Source organism: Paramormyrops kingsleyae, chromosome 1 (genome assembly GCF_048594095.1).
Source record: "Paramormyrops kingsleyae isolate MSU_618 chromosome 1, PKINGS_0.4, whole genome shotgun sequence".
Taxonomy (NCBI): domain Eukaryota; kingdom Metazoa; phylum Chordata; class Actinopteri; order Osteoglossiformes; family Mormyridae; genus Paramormyrops; species Paramormyrops kingsleyae.
In genome coordinates, this window is record NC_132797.1 from 61743017 (window position 1) to 61761685 (window position 18669).

Sequence of the window (18669 nt, forward strand, 5' to 3'; positions counted from 1 at the left end):
TGGATGCAGGGTGAAGCTCTTCATTTCCTCCCCCCCCCCAGATGTACAAGGCCTCATCTAGCAACCACTCCCAGGAGAGCGCTGTAGGTGCCAGCTGTTACACGCGTGCTATAGTGCTCGTGTCCCTGCCTCAGTGTTGTGTTTCAACACCCATGTAACATCAAACGGCCTCTGCTGGATGACAGATCTTGCTGCGTTGAGCAGTGAACATGGTCTCACAGAGAGCATAATCGCTATACCTTAAGTTTACCACTATCAGGTAAACTGTAAGATTTATTAGTTTGTCTATGGGGGATCTGCTGCTGTTTCAAGGTACTCCACTTCCCTCCTTGAAGACGAGCTCTGAAGTTCCGCCCATGTCACTTTTAGATAACCACTGCCCCCTTGTGTTTGCTTTCAAAAACATCACAGCCATAAATCGGCTCTCTGGGGAAAGCCTCTGAGCAACCGTCTTTCCAGCTGAAAGTACAACGATGCTTTCGGCAAATTTCTTTGCCGTTTAGGAACTATTTTTGCATTTTGAAAAGGAAAACTTTAAGGCTTTCTTGCTATACTGACAGTTTTAAACATTAAATTTTTTTAATGGTGTCAGATTAACACAGACAGGGTTTGGTCAAGAAGTTGGCTTTATTAAAACAATCTCGATTCCCTTTCCATGTTTCCGCACCATCATATTGACATCACGGTAACACATGTAAACAGCGATCATCTTTCTAGAGATTTGAAAAGGCCACAAAACAGCATACAATAAGCCAAAGGCACACCAAACTGGGTACACACAGTGGTGGGACTCAGGAGTGGCAGGTATAATAATGGTCCATCCCAGTTACCAGTACAGTGCGCGGTGTTTAGTGATCTCTGCTATCCTTTATCTAGGAGCTGAAATGCATTATAAGCATACTTATATGTGTACAGCATAAAGTTGGGGGTTTCCCTGTTGGACAGGACCTGCCGGCCATCTTCTCAGGGCCCAGTTATATTTACAGCGTTTTTATTTGTACATTTTAAGTATTTAGAGGCGTCGCGTTGTTTAAGAAAAGGCCGGCGATAATTTCACATAGATGAGGCACTTCTGCGTTTTCACTCGCAGGCTGTGAAAGCACGACGAGTACAAACACGTATCATTGCTCCTCGCCAGTCAGACCACCTGAAGTTTGCAGGTATGGGCAGGAGCCCTGGCCTGGACGTGATGCACTCTGTGCAGAGAAGGCCGTGTATGGGACACACCAAGGCAAGCTCTGCTGCTTCTGCTGTCTTACCTGGTATAGCGCCACAATGAAACTCTCATGATGATCCCTCAGGGAGAGGGCAGAGGCGGGGCGGAGGTCACCGATCAGAAATCTGCAAGCTAGATCCCCCCCTCAGCCTCGAGTATACAGTGTTTTATTATTACTGGTCACTCGAAGGTGAAATTGAGGGGGGATCTGCCCCCTCTGGGATAGGAGTGAGGTTTGCCACAGTATGGTCGTTGCATGGAAGGGGCGAGGGCTGGTCAGAAACTGGGGAGGCATGCCTTTGCTCCTGGGGGGGCTTCCACTGTTCTTGGGACATGCCAGGGTCTTTGGATGGGTGTGCATGCGACTTCTTATCAGCAGGATTTGTGGAAAGCCCATCATTCGTTTTCTACAACAGACATGCATAGAAAAGGTAGAGTGTCACTGAACAGAGTGATACGGATTGGGTATCTGAGGAGGAATGGTGAATCATGTCAATATATTATGGCTTTGTTGTTCTGGGAGGTTATTGAAGTTATATAAACAGCAGTCTGTGGGCACTTGTACTGCACAATAAAAATCATATTAAAATCCTGTAACTTTCACTTTATAAAGTACACCTGCCTGGCACCAGGTAGGACAGAACAGGCTGAATTCTTCAAAGCCTGCAGTCAACATGTACGTGATAAAGCAGCCGGCGAATGCGTAACTGTCACTGACAAGAAGTTAAATACCAAAGTGACCAGAATACCGCGAGTTTGAGAGAGAGAGAGAGAGAGAGAGAGAGAGATAAAACCCTCCTCACCTTTCTGCATCCCGGGGTGGAAAGCATGAAATTAGAGGCATGGAGAGGTCAGTATGTCGGTTCCCACCTTTACAAGCTCCCCCCACACACCCATTAGAGCACACCCTGAGGCACTGCCGGCATACCTGGAGGGGCTGGATCTCGGTGGGTGGGCTGTTCTTTGCAATGGCAACCATCTCTTGGATCTGGTAGATGGCGAAGGTGATGGTGACCCAGGGCGAGGACGACAGCACCCAGGCGGGCTTGTTGACATCCTCCTGTTCTTCCTGGTGCCTCGTCTTCCTGACAGGCAACCGGCAGTCGGGACGGGGACACAGCGAGTCGGAATGGTGCTGCACCAGATCAATTGTGGCAATGGGGACTGGGCTGGAAGGTACCGGAATGTTCTCTGCCAGCATCTTGTCCTCTGAATGGGGAAAAAATGAGAAGAATAAAGGTCTCTGAATTTTCTGATGCTCGCTGTTGGGGTCCTGGATGCTCCCCTGAATGTATGCTGCTGTTGGCTTTATAATCAGGCAAAAGCACCAACTTCCACTCAGCAGCAGCCTTCTGAAGTCCACCTTCTAATAGTGGGGAGGCACAGGTGAGGGCGGTGGGTCTCACACAGGAGCGTACCTTTGTCCTCGCTCTGCCCCGTAAGACATTGGATGAAGGAGAAAAGGAGGAGGATCACAAGGGAAGCCATTCCCAGGCCTCGGAAGGTCGCTGGCGCTCCTGAAATATGAACGGACACATACACAGAAACACACGGCACTGTGATCAGGTGAACCAAAGTGAGAGGCTAAGAAGGTTCAGGAGGTGCAGTGACAACTGAAACTTCACACTTCACTTTATTGCAATAATCAGCAGCTACACCTTTATTCACAGGTCAAGCGCGATTTTATGTTAAGAACAAAATGGGGTTATAGGTAACCACAAAAAACATTCATACCAAAGTACTTGACAAAGACCCCGCCCACCATGGCTCCACAGCCCCGCCCCAATCCCAAGTGCAGGCCTTGCAGGATGCCTTGGGCGGAGGTGCGAAGGGCAGGGGGCACTGCCGCGCTCAGGTACGAGATGCAGGCTGCCCATACCAAGGCATGTGTCACACCTGCCAGAAGACGCACACACAGATACAGAGACATGCATAGTTCATATATTATATCATTGTGGGGACTTTCCATTCATTTCTACTGGCATAACCCTAATCCTAAGTATGATAAGCCTAATCCTTACCTAGCCCTAAACTTAACCATAGCTAACTAAACAAAGTACAAGATTTTGGGCGATTTTTAGTTTTATGATGGCTCACATATTTTTTTTAAATTGATGTTTAAATTGTGTGGACCTGAAATATGTTGAAGGGTGGAGAGGGTGGTGGTCAGTGACCCTTCCTGACAGGGCAGGGGGTGGGGGTAGTCAGGGACCAATAAAAACAGAAGGACAACAAATATATTCACGTTTCATTTCTTACTTGCTCCATTTCTCAGGCACTCCCTCATGCGGTCACATGGTCACACATCAAACTTAAGCTTAGCCTGGGGCTGAGGGGCGTTCACATAATAGCCCAACACGCTACCTTACTCACCATGTTATGCTTCTGTTACTATGGTGACTGATGTGCTTCAAATCTGGTCATTTAGACGTGACAGATATAAAATCAAAGAGAACATTTTTCTCATAACTAGAAGGATTTGTGATGTGTGGCCACAATCTGAGTGTGCTTGATTCTGCGACAGCTAAGAAAACAGACAGATCTGTATGCACAGCATGCAAATAAGACACACACACAAACCCTGACGTACACTAGCCTTGCCTCCTCATCCTGGCCCAGAGGGCGGGGGCACCCACCTGGTTCCGTTTCCCTGCACATGCTCTGATGCGGTCGTCTGACTGTGTGCCAGTGAGAAACAGGGGGGCAGAGCCCTGTGCCTGATAAGAGGCCTTAAACAAACACGCACGTGTTCTGGTGCTTGGAGGCCTGGCCTTAAAGTCAAACAAGCCTCGACCCACCCTGAACGTCAACAGGAGTGGCTGTGGCCCAGTTACCTTGGAGCACTTCCATGGGAAGCACGATCCAGGCATTCTCCAGGTAGGAGATGTACAGGTAGCGAGCCGTGTTGCAGCCCAGGCCGATGTACAGAACCCTGTGGAGGAAGCAGTGGCAGGTCATTATTATTCATATAGCAGCCTTAGTACAGGAGCAAAATCTACTTCCCGCCTTCACAACACACGTGAGATGTCTACAAGCTCAAGGCCTCTTATTTGTCGAAAATGTTTGTCTGGACAGGAGGTGGCACAGTGATTTAGGATCTAGATTCTGTTGGTCTCAGTTCCTGGGGATACTTGCTTTTTTCCCCCCTTAAATGAAGTAACTCTTGTTACAGTAGCATTAGGAGCTAGGAAAAAGGATGAAGCACTAATCTGTAAGCTTTCTGTTTTACTTCGGAAAAGAAAAATGTGACCAAAAAAAAACAGGAGCACTGAGCTGTAACAGGGCTGAGCTGTTCCTTGTACAATGGAAAAACTTCCGTAACCTTCTGAAACAGTGACATGTTCATATGCTCCTTAATATTTAGCCACAGTGTGTCAGAGCAGGAGAATGAGACGAGGCATCTTTCAGTACATGAACTTATTACTTTTATTTTCCTTTACGTATTTATTGTTGTTTCACTAGGGCTGCACAATATCATATTGTGATATAATTGTGATTATATGGCGCATACACAATAATCACTAGGGCTTTAGATGACAGGTGCAAACATTTGTCTGGATGCCAGCTTCTTGGCACTGTACAGACATAACTAATGCCCACCGTTTGATAACGCCTAAAATATTAATTTTAGGCTTTTTTTGGGCTTATTGTGACACCCAAAAGTTAATCTGTATAAATTCAGTGTATCCTTATGTTTATTAAATTCAGCTAGTAGGACATGCCACATGCTGCTGTTGTCAAAGATCACGGAAGTGATGAGCACTGAAGTGGCAGTGAAGAAAGGGACAGCTCAGAAGCCACAACATGTTTTAAAAGAGGAAATATTTGTAGATAAACAATGCAAAAAAAAAGCATCGTTGTGGCGGTACTTTCTGCAGTGTAAAGACTGACCATAAGGATACGCCAAATTTATACAGATTACTAACTTATGGGTGTCTCATTAATATTTTAGGCTTAGTACTAATCTTCTTACCAAATTGTGGGCATAAGTAAATGTCTGTATAGTACCAAAAAGGTGGCATCCAGACAAATGTTTACTCCCGTTATCTGAAGCCCTGGTGATTATTGTGCATGCGCCATATAATCATGATGTGATATCGTGCAGCCCTACTTTTTACTTATGTTATCCTTTGTTGTATTTCTTTCAATAAAGTTCCATATTATCTTATGCAAACAACAAACAAACACCAGTTCAATACTTCCCTCAAAATCTACAACCTTCTAGGTACACAAACGGTTCCTCAACCAAATTGTGACTGTGAGAGGAATTCCAAATCACTGCTGTGCTGCAATGTGATGACCTGCGGGCCGGGTCAGGCTGCTATGTCCCAGCACCCAGCCATTCTGCTGCCCACTAAAGCTGGAGTCATGCTGGCTTTGAACTACCCACACTGCTGGTCAACACATAGCACCATAGACGACTGCCTATCTTCTGAGGGGGTGCCGACTTTGCCAGTTACTGGTGAAGTTTGCCTCAGGCCTCATATGAGTTTCGATTAGTACCTACAGCCCACCTCAAATGATACCGAGTTTAATCATTGTCCCAGGCTAGGCTGTAAACCTGAAAGGACACCCTGGCAGGTGCCCAGCCCACATAGAGCCACTGGGCCAGTCCTTCCCAATTACTTAAGCAGCCAAGCCGAAACCCTGGAGTGCTTTTCCCAGCATGCAATGCTCTCGTGCATGTGCCACCTTCGCAGAAAACATACGTCATCAGTGACCAGATGAGCGTCTGTGCCCAAGGGGGCTCGCTCCTGACACAGCCCTCTCAAATGTCACCTGCAAGTGTGAGATGCATCATGGGGCCAGTCAGCTGCTAGAACAGGCCAAAAACTACAAAATGGATGGCAGATGCTTTCTGGAAGCTTCTCCCTGGTGAGGCTGGAGTAACACAGCCATTTTGAAAACATTCATGTGATTGAAGGTCTCAGATCCGCTCTAAATTAGGAGACATCAAAAAGGAGATCTGGGTACTAGCAGGAGATTAAACAAGGATGCAGAACAAGACATCATGTCAACAATACTCAACAGTAAACCCTAATCCACCTAAATTACTCCTGTTTTTGGCATAAGCAGATTAGCCGAGCCCCTAAAATAACAACCAAGTCCTTCTTTAGGATCAATGGTGTTATAGTAAAAACACTTTAATCCAAAGTAATAACAGACACACATTAATATGCAATGACATTTACCCTCTTGCCCCAGCCCCCACCCACCTTACATGGCCGACCAGCTCGATGAGCTTGTGGCTGGCGAAGTAGGCGGCAAGCTCCGAGACGTGGCTGAGCACAGAGCAGATTCCAAACAGTGTGGGGGTTCCCTTGAGGTCCTCCAGGTGCCAGTAGAGGAAGGTAAAGACGAAGCCATAGCCAAAGCCCATGAACCAGGCGACGAAAAGCACAGTGCCATAGCGCACGCTGCACAGCAGCCAAAGCAGGTCCCGGTAGTGGAAGGGCTGTGGTATGGTGCTGGGAGCCTCGCCAGGGCCTGCCTCTGGGGATGGCACGTTCCGGGCCACCTGGGGCATCTCCATCTCCCTCCTCTTCCCTTCGTCTTCCTCCTGCTCCTCTTGCTTCCCAACATCTGGCAGGCTGTCACTGCCAGCACTGTCGAAGTAGAACTGGGTGGCCACCAGCAGGGCGGCGCCCATGAGTACCCCAAAAACGATGAAGGCGATCTGGTAGTTCTTATTCTCAAGCAGGCTGCAGTTGGGGTCCTGCCCAGCAGGTCGGATGTGCGTGTGGTCGATCCAAATGCCTACGGAGAGCATGGCTAGGCCCCAGCCTAGAGAGCCCCACATACGCTGAAGCCCGTAGCGGTCCCGGTGCCGGCCCAGGTACTGCAGGGTGACTGTGTCCACAATAGTCACCGCCGGTGCACTGAAGAACTCGCCGATGATGACCAACAGCAGGATCAGAAGAAAGATACTCTCTACTTGGTCCTCGTTGTAATGGATGCTGGGCTTGGCGGTGGTCGTGGTAGCCGGACTTGTGGATGTCATCGCAGATACCGTTGACACTGTGGATGTTGCCACAGTTACCGTCAACCTCGTGGATGTGGTTGCAGGCAAGGTGATGTGACCATAGACAGGGGAGAGAGCAGAAGCATTGTGGGCAGGAGAAGGTGACCTGGTAGCCATGTTGGTGCTGGTGGAGTTGGGGCCAGAAGCACTTTGGGAAGCATGGGCAGCTGTGGTTGACTTTGTCGTACTCATGGGAGCAGCTGAGGCAGATGGGGGCCCCGTGGAGTCTCCCGTGATGCCGGAGGTGTTCCCCTTGGCTTCTCTCTCAAACCTCGACAGCCAATTGAAGGCAGACATATTTTCATGCAGTGAAGGGGTGAAGACAAGGTCACGGTGATGCCTGGAATGGTTGACAGCTGAGGACCCCGTGGCGTTCGGAGGGCCCCCCGCAGAAGGGCCCTTCAGCTCACAGGTTGCATCAGCGGGCCTGACAAAGCCAATGCCGCAGTTGAAGACAAGCCAGCACAGCACTGAGAAGAGCAGCACCACCTTGCCCTTCTTGAAGTGGTCAGCCACTACACCCCAGAAGGGGGCACTGCAGAACTCAATGAAGTAGCGGATGCCCACCAGCAGGCCACTCTGAGTGGGTGACATACCCAGCTGCTTGTAGTATACAGACAGCAGTGGGTGCAGCGAGCCATATGCTGCGTAGAAGAAGAAGTAGAAGACCTTGGAGATGAGCAGGTGGTTGTCAATGCGAATGCAGGTCCTCTCCAGGCAGTCAGGGCTCTGTGGCTGTGGGGGCCCTGGGCTCTCGGCTATGGGGCTGGCTGGGCTGGACCCGGGGTCCCCTAGGTCCATCACTTTGTCCAAGGTCAGCGTGTTGAAAGGCTCAGCCAGGACATATCTCCTTTTTTGATCCTCCTCATCGTCTGTCAGGATAGCCACTCGGTCGTCACTGGCCATGGTGTTCAAGAATTGAGGCTGCTGAAAATGAAGGAACACTTGGGAACCAAAATATACATTTGTAACACAGGTTTAATGTTAGCATACTTGCGGCTTATAACCAGCTTAGCAAACTTCCTTTAAAGGCCTGGTTAAGAGAAGTAAAACAAGATAACCTAAAAATAACAAGACAAATAACGACATGCATTCAAATCCCATTTGGTGCTAACCCAGGGCGCTGATGTGAACATCTTTCCGTCCATTTATTGTCAAGGTAACGGGGGGGGGGGGGGGGGGTCCTACCGGGTCCTGCTCCGATTTTAGGCCGACATTGACTCGGCAAAACGCAGACATGGAATCGTTTACGACGGGCGGGGGATACTGAATAATTCATGCCGGGACGCGTCTGGCTTCATGGCATCCTAACCGGACCGCGCGATGACAGGGTATGCAGAGAGCAGCGGAACCTACCGGACTGGACTGGACCCACCGGCTCGCCTGAAGGGCACCTCAGAACCGCGACCCCTCCATGCAGAAAACGCCTCCGCCCTGATGACAGTCGCTTTTCTTACAGCCGCTTGCGCGTTTGCGGAAGTTTTGTGAGGCTCCGCTCGCTCTTCTACGCCTTAAATAAACGACCGGAGCGGCGCTTATATTCGGTTAATAAGCGCTTCCCGACAGCAAATGTGACAGAGGCGCGTTATTATTAAAAGGCGGTGCGGCTTCCCGTCGCTCGGAGAGAACAATGAATCCCAAGCTTAACGGTAACAATGTATCCAAGGCGAGCCGCGTCGGAGACTCTCAGCACTCGCGGCAATTACACGCACAAAAATAACAGGGTGCCAGCACGGACCAGCGGCAGGTGCCGGCGGCTCCTTCCTCACCTATAACCCGGTTTAAGTTAGTGGTCACGCTTCACCAATGGTTTAGTCGGCAGGTAACTGGTACGATCCCAACGAAAAGTCCCCGCTTCACGCATCATCTGGGAGCCGTGTCGCTGCTCGTCCCCACTCCATCCAAAACAAACCAGAATGAAATCCTCCGGCTCGGCGGTGCTCGGGATCCGGACGGTGGTGCAGACTCGTCCCTCCCGGGTTCACCGTGAAAGCGGCTGCTTGTCCGGCAGCTGACGTCAGTGCTTACCTGCGCACCAGCGGCGGCATCGCGAGGGGTCGGGCTGCGCCGCGCAGCGCCGCGCCGCCCCGCCCCGCGGAGTATGTCCTGCGGCTGGCTGCTAGGGTGCGCTCCACAGTCGGGGAATCCGGCTGCGATTTTAGAGTGACACATAAAAGATGAGTGGTTCTCAAACCTTATACCTAGACACCCAGAAAAATACACTGTTCCAGTCTCGCGACCTCTTTAGAGTTCGTCGAATCGTGGAGCGGTCAACGCTAATAACATTTTCAGATTACATTTTTTTTTTTATCTTTCTTTCTTAAGATGTTTTTTTTTTTTACGTATCAGACGTGTTTTACATGATACGAACAAATAAAAAAAATCGCAGGCAAATATTTTTAGAAACGTTTTATTTATTTCTATTTTTATATATTTTTTTACATGTACGTTAAATATAGGTCTAACAAATATGTAATTCATAATACTGGTAAAAGGTAACCCGTTTATGTTTACGGGTATACAGATTAATCATACTCGTTAAAATATAAAAGTTTCGACAAATACATAAAATTTATTATAATTCAATTTTAAATGTCTGGAATACATCACATGTTTTAATACAATTACATTAAGTCAATCAGAATTCTAAATTCGTGTAAAAATAGGTGACAATTCCATGTATTTATACTTTGAGGGAGACACTGGGTAATGCACAGGATTGTATGTGTAAATGTTTCATGTGTCCTCGTTGAACAATTTAGGCATTGCATTTTTTTGAAAATATCACAACAGAATAACATACAGCATCCATAAAACTTAAATTTACCTGCTCAATAACATATCTTTATATATTATACCATATATCGTATACTTGCATGAATACTCATCTAATGTCAACAATTGCAGCACAAAAAGCATAGTTAGTCATTTAAAAAAAAAAAAATATCAGGCTTTTTTGAAAAAGGTCAGGCAGGGAATCACCAGAGCAGGATTGATTTCTGACTGGGACGGGGGCAGCTTCATGGTGGTGACTGCCATCACGGGGATCATCTGCAGATTCCAGGCCTATGTTGCCCTCCTAAGATCAATTTCCCAAGCAACCTTCACATGGGTTTTAGGAAGAAATGAGTGGAGTTTTACATGTCTCTGAAACACAATGCAGCCCAGTACGGGCAGTGCAATTGACCGTTTCTCTCCGAGGCCTGATGTCTTCACAGCATGACTGGGCAGAACTAGACCCAGTGTTTTATGTCAGTTGAATCGATGCAAACTTAAGGGCACTGCATGTGCAGGAAGTCAGAAGGGAGCACAGGAAGTGCTCGCTGAAACGGAAATCGACAGTTATGCTTGGTTTATTTAAATACACGGTGTCGGGTTTCACAGGGCAGAACACCATGTGACACAGGCAGCACCGCAAAGTGGGAAGGACTACAGACGCCCCTGACTCAAAAGCCGCTTCCAACCCCAAGACTTAACATTCAGTCAAGTAAGTTAATACTAATATGATGAACATTTCTTCCTCTACAATTTATAATTTCTTTTTAAAAGCCATTCGCTGAACACCAATTTGTGTAAATAAACACCTTATCCTAACTGTAGAAAACATTTAATTAAAGCAAGCCCCCTTCAAAAGGCCGGTGTATGAAAGGTCCAAAACACGGCTCACTGGTGAGAGGAAACCACTTGCTGCAGTTTGACCGTGTCGTTTACAGTGAGAGAGGCCCCAGAACCTCCAGAACCGCCTGCAGGTGGGCCTGAGAGCGGTACGCGATGAGCCCACCCTTGTTTGCCCACCTATCAGGCCCCATGGCCCCAGGTATAGGCTGGCTGTACAGCAGCTCGGGCTGCTCCTCCGGCCTCCCCTCCCGCCGCGCCCTCAGGCACTCCTGCAGATCGGCCATGCCACCACCCATGGAGCGCAGGATGGCATGTGGGGAGCAGCAGTCCCACCTGAAGGTGGTATCCTCTGAGAAAACGTACAGGTCCACCAGGCCCAGTACCACACACAGACTCTTGTAACCGGCGCCTGCCGCGTAGTGTGGCCGGCCACCACAAACTTGAAGGATCGCCTCCTTCACGCTTGCCGCCTCTCCGGTGCTGAGAACCACAGATAGTGGCGCCCCCTGCTGATCAGGTGGCTGCACTGCAGAGTCTGTCGACAGCTGAAGAGAGTTGATGTTATATGAGCCTGATGATATCCCCCAATAGTATCGACCAGTCCATCTGGAGACAGAGTAAAGTACGTTATCACAGGGTAGTGTTTATACTCTGGGCTGACAAACTGCCCTTCTGCTGCACGAGTGTGACCAACCTTTGGGTAGCATCATCCAGAGAGGCAAAGGGCTGGTTGATGACGCCCATCACAGGAGTGCCAGAGTGCCGGTTATAGACCCCGATGAGCACGGTGACGCACTGCAGCCCTTGGCTATACACTCCCCCAGTTGGCACCGAGTCTTCCACTCCCTTGATGTACTGGAATGTGGAATCTGGGGTATAGACAGACGGATGGACAGTGAGCACCCCAGTAAGGGCCATGATGGCAGACTGGGTACCGTGCCTGCCGGCTCTCCTCACCTATGGGGTCTACCCATACGCCAAGGTTGTCTAGGGGAATCTTGTCGGCTGCGATCCCCAGATTGCTGACAGCCACGTCTAAATGTGCGGCACATGCAAGGGAACGAGCCGCCTCACCATTCCCACCCAGAACCGTGCCGAGCAGCGCCTCTGTGTCCTGTTCTGTGTTGCACACCTTCACCCGTATAGTCTCCCCTGGCAACAGCATTGGTCATCAGCATGGCAGTGGGCACACCAGACAAAATCCACATACTAAAATCACCCAAGAAAATAGGCATACCCAGGCCGTTTGTGAATTCATTCGACTCTTCTCCAAAGATGTAGTTTCCAAGATCTGGGAACTAGAGAGACAAAAATGTTTTACCGTTAATAGCAAATCCAGCCCTTAAGCAGACCTAGAACCCTGTTTTTCAACCCAGGCCTCGGCAACCCCTGCATTCCACCCGAACAAAGCAATCAAGAACACCAAATACCTGATACAGGTGTGTTGGGAGTTAGGAGGAAGCAAAAATGACACCTTCAGCTGAACCTGAGTATAAGAGACACAGGAACCCCAGGAAGAAGTAACCCAGAACTTGGATAGTGCTGTCATTGTGTCATGATTAGCCTCGATCAGAGTGTAAATTTCAGGTCCAGATAGTAAAAATCCAGATCAAGATTTTGTTTCAACCGTCCAGTTGAGTACTCTGACTGTGATTTTTTATGCGCAACTATTTGGTTGAAACAAAATTTTGGTCTGGATTTTTACTTTCTGGACCTGAACTTTCCATCTGTGGCCCCAATTGGCTATGTGACTTGTTGGCAGCCCAACCCACAGCCAGGCACATCCAGTGGTCTGGCATTTACAGCACCTCTCACCTCTTTCCCAATGTCATGCTTGATAACCTCCTGCACGAGGACATCCGCAAGCGTCTTGAAGTCAGTGACAAACTTCTTGTTCTTCTCACCTTCCTTCTTCTCCTCGATGAGCAGGCTAAACAGTGCCTCCTCTTGTCGGCACGATCGGGCGATGTTTGCTGCTTTCTCAGAGGCTCGGATCAGGGCGCACATGAGCTCAGACATTTCTCTTGGTGTCAGGGTGTCCACTGAAAGATCGGCATGGGTTAGCAGAACGTGTCTGGACTGAGAGTAGAGCCAGTACACCAGGAAAATATATACAGTGATTAAAAAATAACAAACAGAGCATAGTGCAGCAGCAGGACAGCACATAATTCTTAAGAATGCGGACTCATTTCCTCAAAGCTCCAGTTCAAATCCTTAAATACTTAACCTGGATTCTCCTTCACCCCCAAAAGGGAAGACTCAAATAGCTTCCTTTAGACCAGGGGTCTCCAACTCCGGTTCTGGAGAGCTACCGTCCAGTCTTTACAAATGAAAATCAATTAAACTGCAATAACACACAGTTAAATACATATAGAGAAAAACAAATACTGTACCATGATTTCTGACCTCAGTGATTCACGATGAGCACCTTTAATATATTAAATACTGTGTCATTTGAAACTCTCCGGATACTATTTCTTGGAAATCTCCTCAGTACCGATTTATTTCGTCTAAAAACGGAAAAATGTTAGATTATATCGAACAGGCGCTCACTGTGTTTTAAACCCTTTTTGTGCAGTTACTGCATAATTATATACGTGCACAAAACAGCTCCTACAACTAAGTAAGGACATCGGTGAGGGAGGCGCCGGTTTGAAAGCTTTTCACTTGGTTGAAATGATCTATTTTAATGATTTTGACTCCGGTGAAATTATCTATTTTTAAAGCTTTTCACTCCTGTGAAATGGCCTATTTTTAGTACGAGAATCATGCCGTCACTTGACGTCTTTATTCATTCATTCATTTAATATGACAGCAATTATCCACCTAGCGCCACTCTATCCAAACCCATACGGCACAACAGATGCCCGTTTAATACACTTTAATGTACTTCAATGCAAGTTTAATGTGGTGTTCTCCCTTTGATGGATCTGGGCTAGCGAAATGGGTTAATCCTCAAATCAAAACAGTAATGGCAGATCTCCAAATAAACAAAATAGAAGATTTATACAGTTCGGGAAGCGATGCATAACACAAAGAAGGTTTTTTTCCGCACCTGCAGGGGTAACTTTTTTTTACTCTACGTGGGGGTTACACTTACCGTGGATGACAGTAGACGGAAGCAGCTCCTTTGCCCTAAACGCTGCTACGCCGAGGGCATCTCCGCGATTCTCCCCGCTTCTAACGCAACGGACACTCTCCAGGATCCCTCCGGGACTGCGCCCAAGCAGTTCAGCCAATCAGGAAACGAGACGCGTCATATCTGGACGCCACCGCCGAGCCGGTCCCGCTTTGATGACGCAATACAGAGAGCGACCCGGAAGTTTGATCTGTTTACAGAAATATGCTGGAGACGTGTCTTGTAGGTGACAGGCCATGTCTCGAACTGTTTGACGAATTCTGCGGCGATGGGTAGCTGTCCTCCTTCTCGATGAATCACCTCGCTCCAAATGTACTGTGTTACAATGACAGAGACTTACGGTTGCGCGGCTACGTGGTAGCTGTTCAGTTTCGTGGCTTCAGTCTTTTAATATCCGGTAATAGTTCATATTAAAAAGTTAAATGTTGTTTTATTTATACGCCATTGATTGTACACAACACACTATAGTACACGGGGGTATTCCATGAATCAAGATTTTTCAGTTAGCTGCGTTAACTTAAGCTAGAAATCATGCTTGTCCGGTAGGAATGATCCTTAACTAAACTCGGAAAATTGTCAAATCCTTCTTCGTAGGCCATCCTTTAGTACACTGCAATACAGTAAATAAATAACAACAATACCTCCAAATAATGCAGGCTTCCTTACAGATAAGTATAATAACCTTATATCTCAGAAAATGCGCGAAAAAAAATTAATTTCAATTGAAATTTGTCACACACGGCTGTCACTTTGATATTTTAGGCTTTATTATTATTTATTATAGCCTCAGAAAAAGAAAAACTTACTCCCAACCCAGCACCCCCTCATTCTCTCCGAAATGTGCTTCTTTTTGCTCCTTGATTAACTACAGGCTGTAGACCATAATTGCTGCAATTCATTTTGACAAAATTGACTTTGTTAGGATGGTTCCCGGTCAATTAGGGAAATAAATTCTGTTCCAGACCCAGCAAGACTGCTGCTGCCTAAGCTAGACATTGATTTGTCCTGGTAATCATATTGGATGTCATTTACAATATTTTTAATATTTATATATTATTTATATATTAACACAAAAAATAGCAATATTAAGGCGGAGACTGGGTGTTTCTCATTTTAAGACCAACATTGTATGATCATGTTGGCAGGAAGTGATAACTAGCTCTGAGAGTAATATGACAGTTCACTGTCCTCACTCCAGTGCTTGCCCGTGCTTTTTCTTCTGTTCCTTTCAGCCTTAACAATGGCAGCTACTACAGCAATCACTACAGTGACTGTGATGATGAGAACAGTCGCAGTCTCTGCAGCACAAAGCTCTGGGTCCGTCACTTCCACTGGTGAATGAGTCCCATTTGGTTTGGTGCATGTCAGGTTGTGGTAGTCATCTAGGAAGAGCCTGTGCACACTGTGCAGCTTCCGGAACACTCTCTGCAGGTCGCAGTCGCAATACCATGGGTTGTTCACCAACTGGATGTGGGTGCTGTAGCTATGGATGCTCAGGAAGGTCTTGAAGTGGATGGAGCTCAGGCTATTGTTAGCCAGGTTGAGTTCGGCCAGGCTGGGCAGGGGGGTGAAAACTCCTACCTCGGTGCTGTTGATGTGGTTGTTACACAGGTTGAGTACCTCCAGGGAGCGAAGCGTGGAGAAAAGTCCACTGCTGAGGGAGGTGAGCCGGTTGTGGTGGAGGTACAGCTGTCTCAGGGCCGTCATGCCACTGAAGGTCCTTGTCTGGATGGAGCGGATGGAGTTGGCGTTCAGGTTAAGCCTCTCCAGGCCATCTAGGTGACGGAAGCTCCTGTCATTCAGGTCCTGTAGCTGGTTCTCAGCCAGAAGAAGCTCCTTCAGTGACCCCAGGCCCATCCAGAGGCCGGGGCTCAGCCAGGAGATGCTGTTACGGCTCAGATCCAGCTTCTGGAGGCTGTCCAGGGGGGTAAAGGTGCCATCAGCTAGGGAGCTAATGTTGTTGTCACTCAGGATCAGCACCCTCAGTTTTCGGAGGCTCCTGAAGCTCCCCTGGTCGATGGAGGTCAGGTGGTTCACAGACAGGTCCAAGTGTTCAGTAACAGGGAGGATGCCAGTAGGAAGCTGAGAAAGCAGTGCGCCTGAACAGTTCACCCACTGTAGTTTGCTCCAGCAGTCACAGACTTCTTCACACCCACAGCTTAAATGGTGCCGTTTGGACTGTACCATTATGAGTAGAGGGAGAACCCAAAGACAAGGGTTCATGTCTAGACCTGAATCACCTGGAACGGGAGATAGAGAAAGGAAATGGGAGTGTCCTTGGTGCTCTAACAACAGGAGCTGTTATAGTTTAGACATCAGTTTCTACTATTCAAACAAATACCACATTGTTTTCTATTCCCCTGAAGTATAATAAATGCCTTTTGTAATGTTAACAGAACACTCGGTATATAAAGCCACTACTATAGCAGCATAACACACCAGCTTCATCTTCAACACATAACACCCTTATATTTATGTATATTACAATATAGCTGTGATATTACTTGTGTTACATATACAGTACTGTGCAAAAGTCTTAGGCAATCAAAAGAAATGTTCAAAGCTATTGATCTGGTTAGTAAGTACATTTGCTCAGAGCAAATTTAACATTAGAATATATGCAAATTAAGAGTAACATAATACAAACTAGTAAGAATTTCTTCTGTTCTAAGACTTTTGCACAGTACTGTATATTTGAAACCAATGTTAAGGTTCAGCAACTAGAAGATATATAATCTGAAAAATTTAAACTAAGCAAATCTGGTACTAGGAAAGATAGCCCTCCCATATTCCATATCTGTTTCTACAATACAGCATGAAATTTGATTATTTGTATGATATACAGGAAAAAGAAATTACATAAAGTGAAGTAAAAAAATTTAGAACAACAGGTTTAAATAGCATAAACACGATTGTCGATGTCCACCAATAACAGAGGATGTATGTGGGAAGTGCTCACACAGCTACAAGTTCAAGCACAGAAACTTACCTCTGACTGAAGGGTGATGGTGTAATGTGTGTCCTCTGAAGGGGGCTTTGCTCCCCACTGTGTCCCCAGCAATGGATCTGGAAGAGGGTGTTTCTGTACCCAGCTGTGGATCTAGCAGAGGGTGTCTCTGTACTCGGCTGTGGATCCAGCAGAGGGTGTCTCTATACCAAGTTGTGGATCCAGCAGAGGGTGTTTTTGTACCCAGTCCTGGACCTGGCAAAGGGTACTTGTGTGGCTGTCTGTTTTCCTATCACCAGTGTCTGTCGACACAGATTCTGTTGCAGGTGGAAATGATGCCTGAGGCTCTCATGCGAAGAAAGCTGCCATTGTGTTTGTGGGGGGGTGGGTGGCAGTTGATGAGAGAAAGAAAGGGGGGGAGATGACTTCATCAATAATTCACAATTTAGAGAAACCGGGGCCGTTCTGTGTGTGTGTGTGTGTGTGTGTGGGGGGGGGGGGTTATGTATATGTTACATTGTAACATATACAATGTACAATGTTACAATGTAACATTTTTAGTTTTTTGCGATCAAAAAACTAAAAATGCCAGAGACTTGTATTTTGTTTGGTTACTTATGGTTAAGGTTAGGGCTGGGTAGGGATTAAGGTTGTCATTGTTGGGATTAGGGTAGAAATGAATAGAAAGTCCCAACAAAGATATGCATATAAACGTGTGTGTATGTGTGTGTGTGTGTGTGTGTGTATGTGTGTGTGGGCATTTGGGGACCAAAATGTCCCCAAAGTGTGGTAAAACCTGAATCTTCCTTTTTCAGGTACTGAAGGCACCATGATGCCCTTAGATTTTCGCAATGAAACCTAAACAGGACACAGAAAGGGTCAGAAAAGGAGAGCCAATCAGTGATGTGTACAAACCTGACCACAACTGGACCAGGTCTGTAACCATAAATGAATTTTGAGGGGGGTACAAATTGTTATTTTACTACCTGGCTATGTGCCTGGTTGGGAGGTTTTTTGGGTTGGGATTGAAGTCAGGTCAGGTTGGGGAGCACGCATTGGTGCAGCGCATTGCCACACTCACCACACAACAAAACACCTTGGGATCCCGGTTGGCGACCCCCCAGGTAGACATGTGGTCCAGTCCCATCCTCCAGAAAGGGCCGTCTATCTGCTGCAACCAGGTGTTACATGGGCATCCTCTTGGCCTGGTCCAGTTACTCAGGTCCTCAGCAATGGGGATACTACAAGCTGGATCACCCTCAGGGAATCACGCCACATGGTCACAGTACTGTAACTGACACTCCCTCACAATTCAGGTAATATACCTCCTTTGGGACTCGCTGAGCAACCAACCGTTTGACTCAAAGTCAAAAAAGCGGTATCCAAGGACTCTCTGAGGAGACACAGTATCAAAGTCCAGTCTTTGTCTCAGGTCAGTGGATAGCATCTATGTCTTGCAGCCATACAGCAAAACAGGGATCAGGCTATTAGTATTGACAGTTTGTACATTTTTCACATTTTGCACATTTCTGGTTTTGTACTTCTGCTTTCTTTATTTCTTTATCATTTCATGTTTCCTGATGAATGTATGTAGCTGCTGAAAAAGAATCAGCAGGTGTCAGAAATTCTCCTGTCGACCAGCAGATGGAGCCTCACTCCATATTAAATTCTTGGTCCACATTGATTTAATAGATTATTGCCTTTTCCACAAATGGCTCCTGATCAAG

General features: G+C 47.1%; 3 protein-coding genes across 14 annotated transcripts; all 3 read right to left on the reverse strand.

The window, feature by feature from the left end:
* Positions 1-608: 608 nt before the first annotated feature.
* Positions 609-9379, reverse strand: LOC111842939 (major facilitator superfamily domain-containing protein 6). Of its 8 annotated transcripts, none has more exons than XM_023810089.2 (7): positions 9267-9379; positions 6433-8165; positions 4051-4148; positions 2951-3112; positions 2635-2733; positions 2145-2425; positions 609-1623 (listed from the first exon to the last, which is right to left on the reverse strand). In XM_023810089.2, exons 2-7 carry the CDS (start codon positions 8142-8144, stop codon positions 1390-1392), a joined length of 2586 nt encoding a protein of 861 aa, XP_023665857.1. In that variant the 5' UTR covers positions 8145-8165; positions 9267-9379; the 3' UTR covers positions 609-1389. The 8 variants fall into 8 exon arrangements, with proteins under 8 accessions (XP_023665857.1, XP_023665861.1, XP_023665855.1 ...); XM_023810093.2 differs by having other exon boundaries at positions 6433-8162; positions 9267-9337; XM_023810087.2 differs by lacking the exon at positions 9267-9379 and adding an exon at positions 9008-9260 and having other exon boundaries at positions 6433-8162.
* Positions 9380-9790: 411 nt separating this feature from the next.
* On the reverse strand, positions 9791-14115 carry LOC111842935 (inositol polyphosphate 1-phosphatase). Of its 5 annotated transcripts, XM_023810082.2 has the most exons (7): positions 13957-14108; positions 13084-13176; positions 12672-12898; positions 12094-12154; positions 11814-12008; positions 11551-11725; positions 9791-11462 (listed from the first exon to the last, which is right to left on the reverse strand). In XM_023810082.2, exons 3-7 carry the CDS (start codon positions 12873-12875, stop codon positions 10946-10948), a joined length of 1152 nt encoding a protein of 383 aa, XP_023665850.1. In that variant the 5' UTR covers positions 12876-12898; positions 13084-13176; positions 13957-14108; the 3' UTR covers positions 9791-10945. The 5 variants fall into 5 exon arrangements, with proteins under 5 accessions (XP_023665850.1, XP_023665849.1, XP_072573450.1 ...); XM_023810081.2 differs by lacking the exon at positions 13084-13176 and having other exon boundaries at positions 13957-14115; XM_072717349.1 differs by having other exon boundaries at positions 12672-13176.
* A 575-nt stretch (positions 14116-14690) lies between these two features.
* On the reverse strand, positions 14691-17231 carry LOC111842936 (uncharacterized). Its single transcript, XM_023810084.2, has 2 exons — positions 16985-17231; positions 14691-16235 (listed from the first exon to the last, which is right to left on the reverse strand). The coding sequence occupies exon 2, from the start codon at positions 16216-16218 to the stop codon at positions 15151-15153; it is 1068 nt and encodes a 355-aa protein (XP_023665852.2). The 5' UTR covers positions 16219-16235; positions 16985-17231; the 3' UTR covers positions 14691-15150.
* Between the last annotated feature and the right edge of the window lie 1438 nt (positions 17232-18669).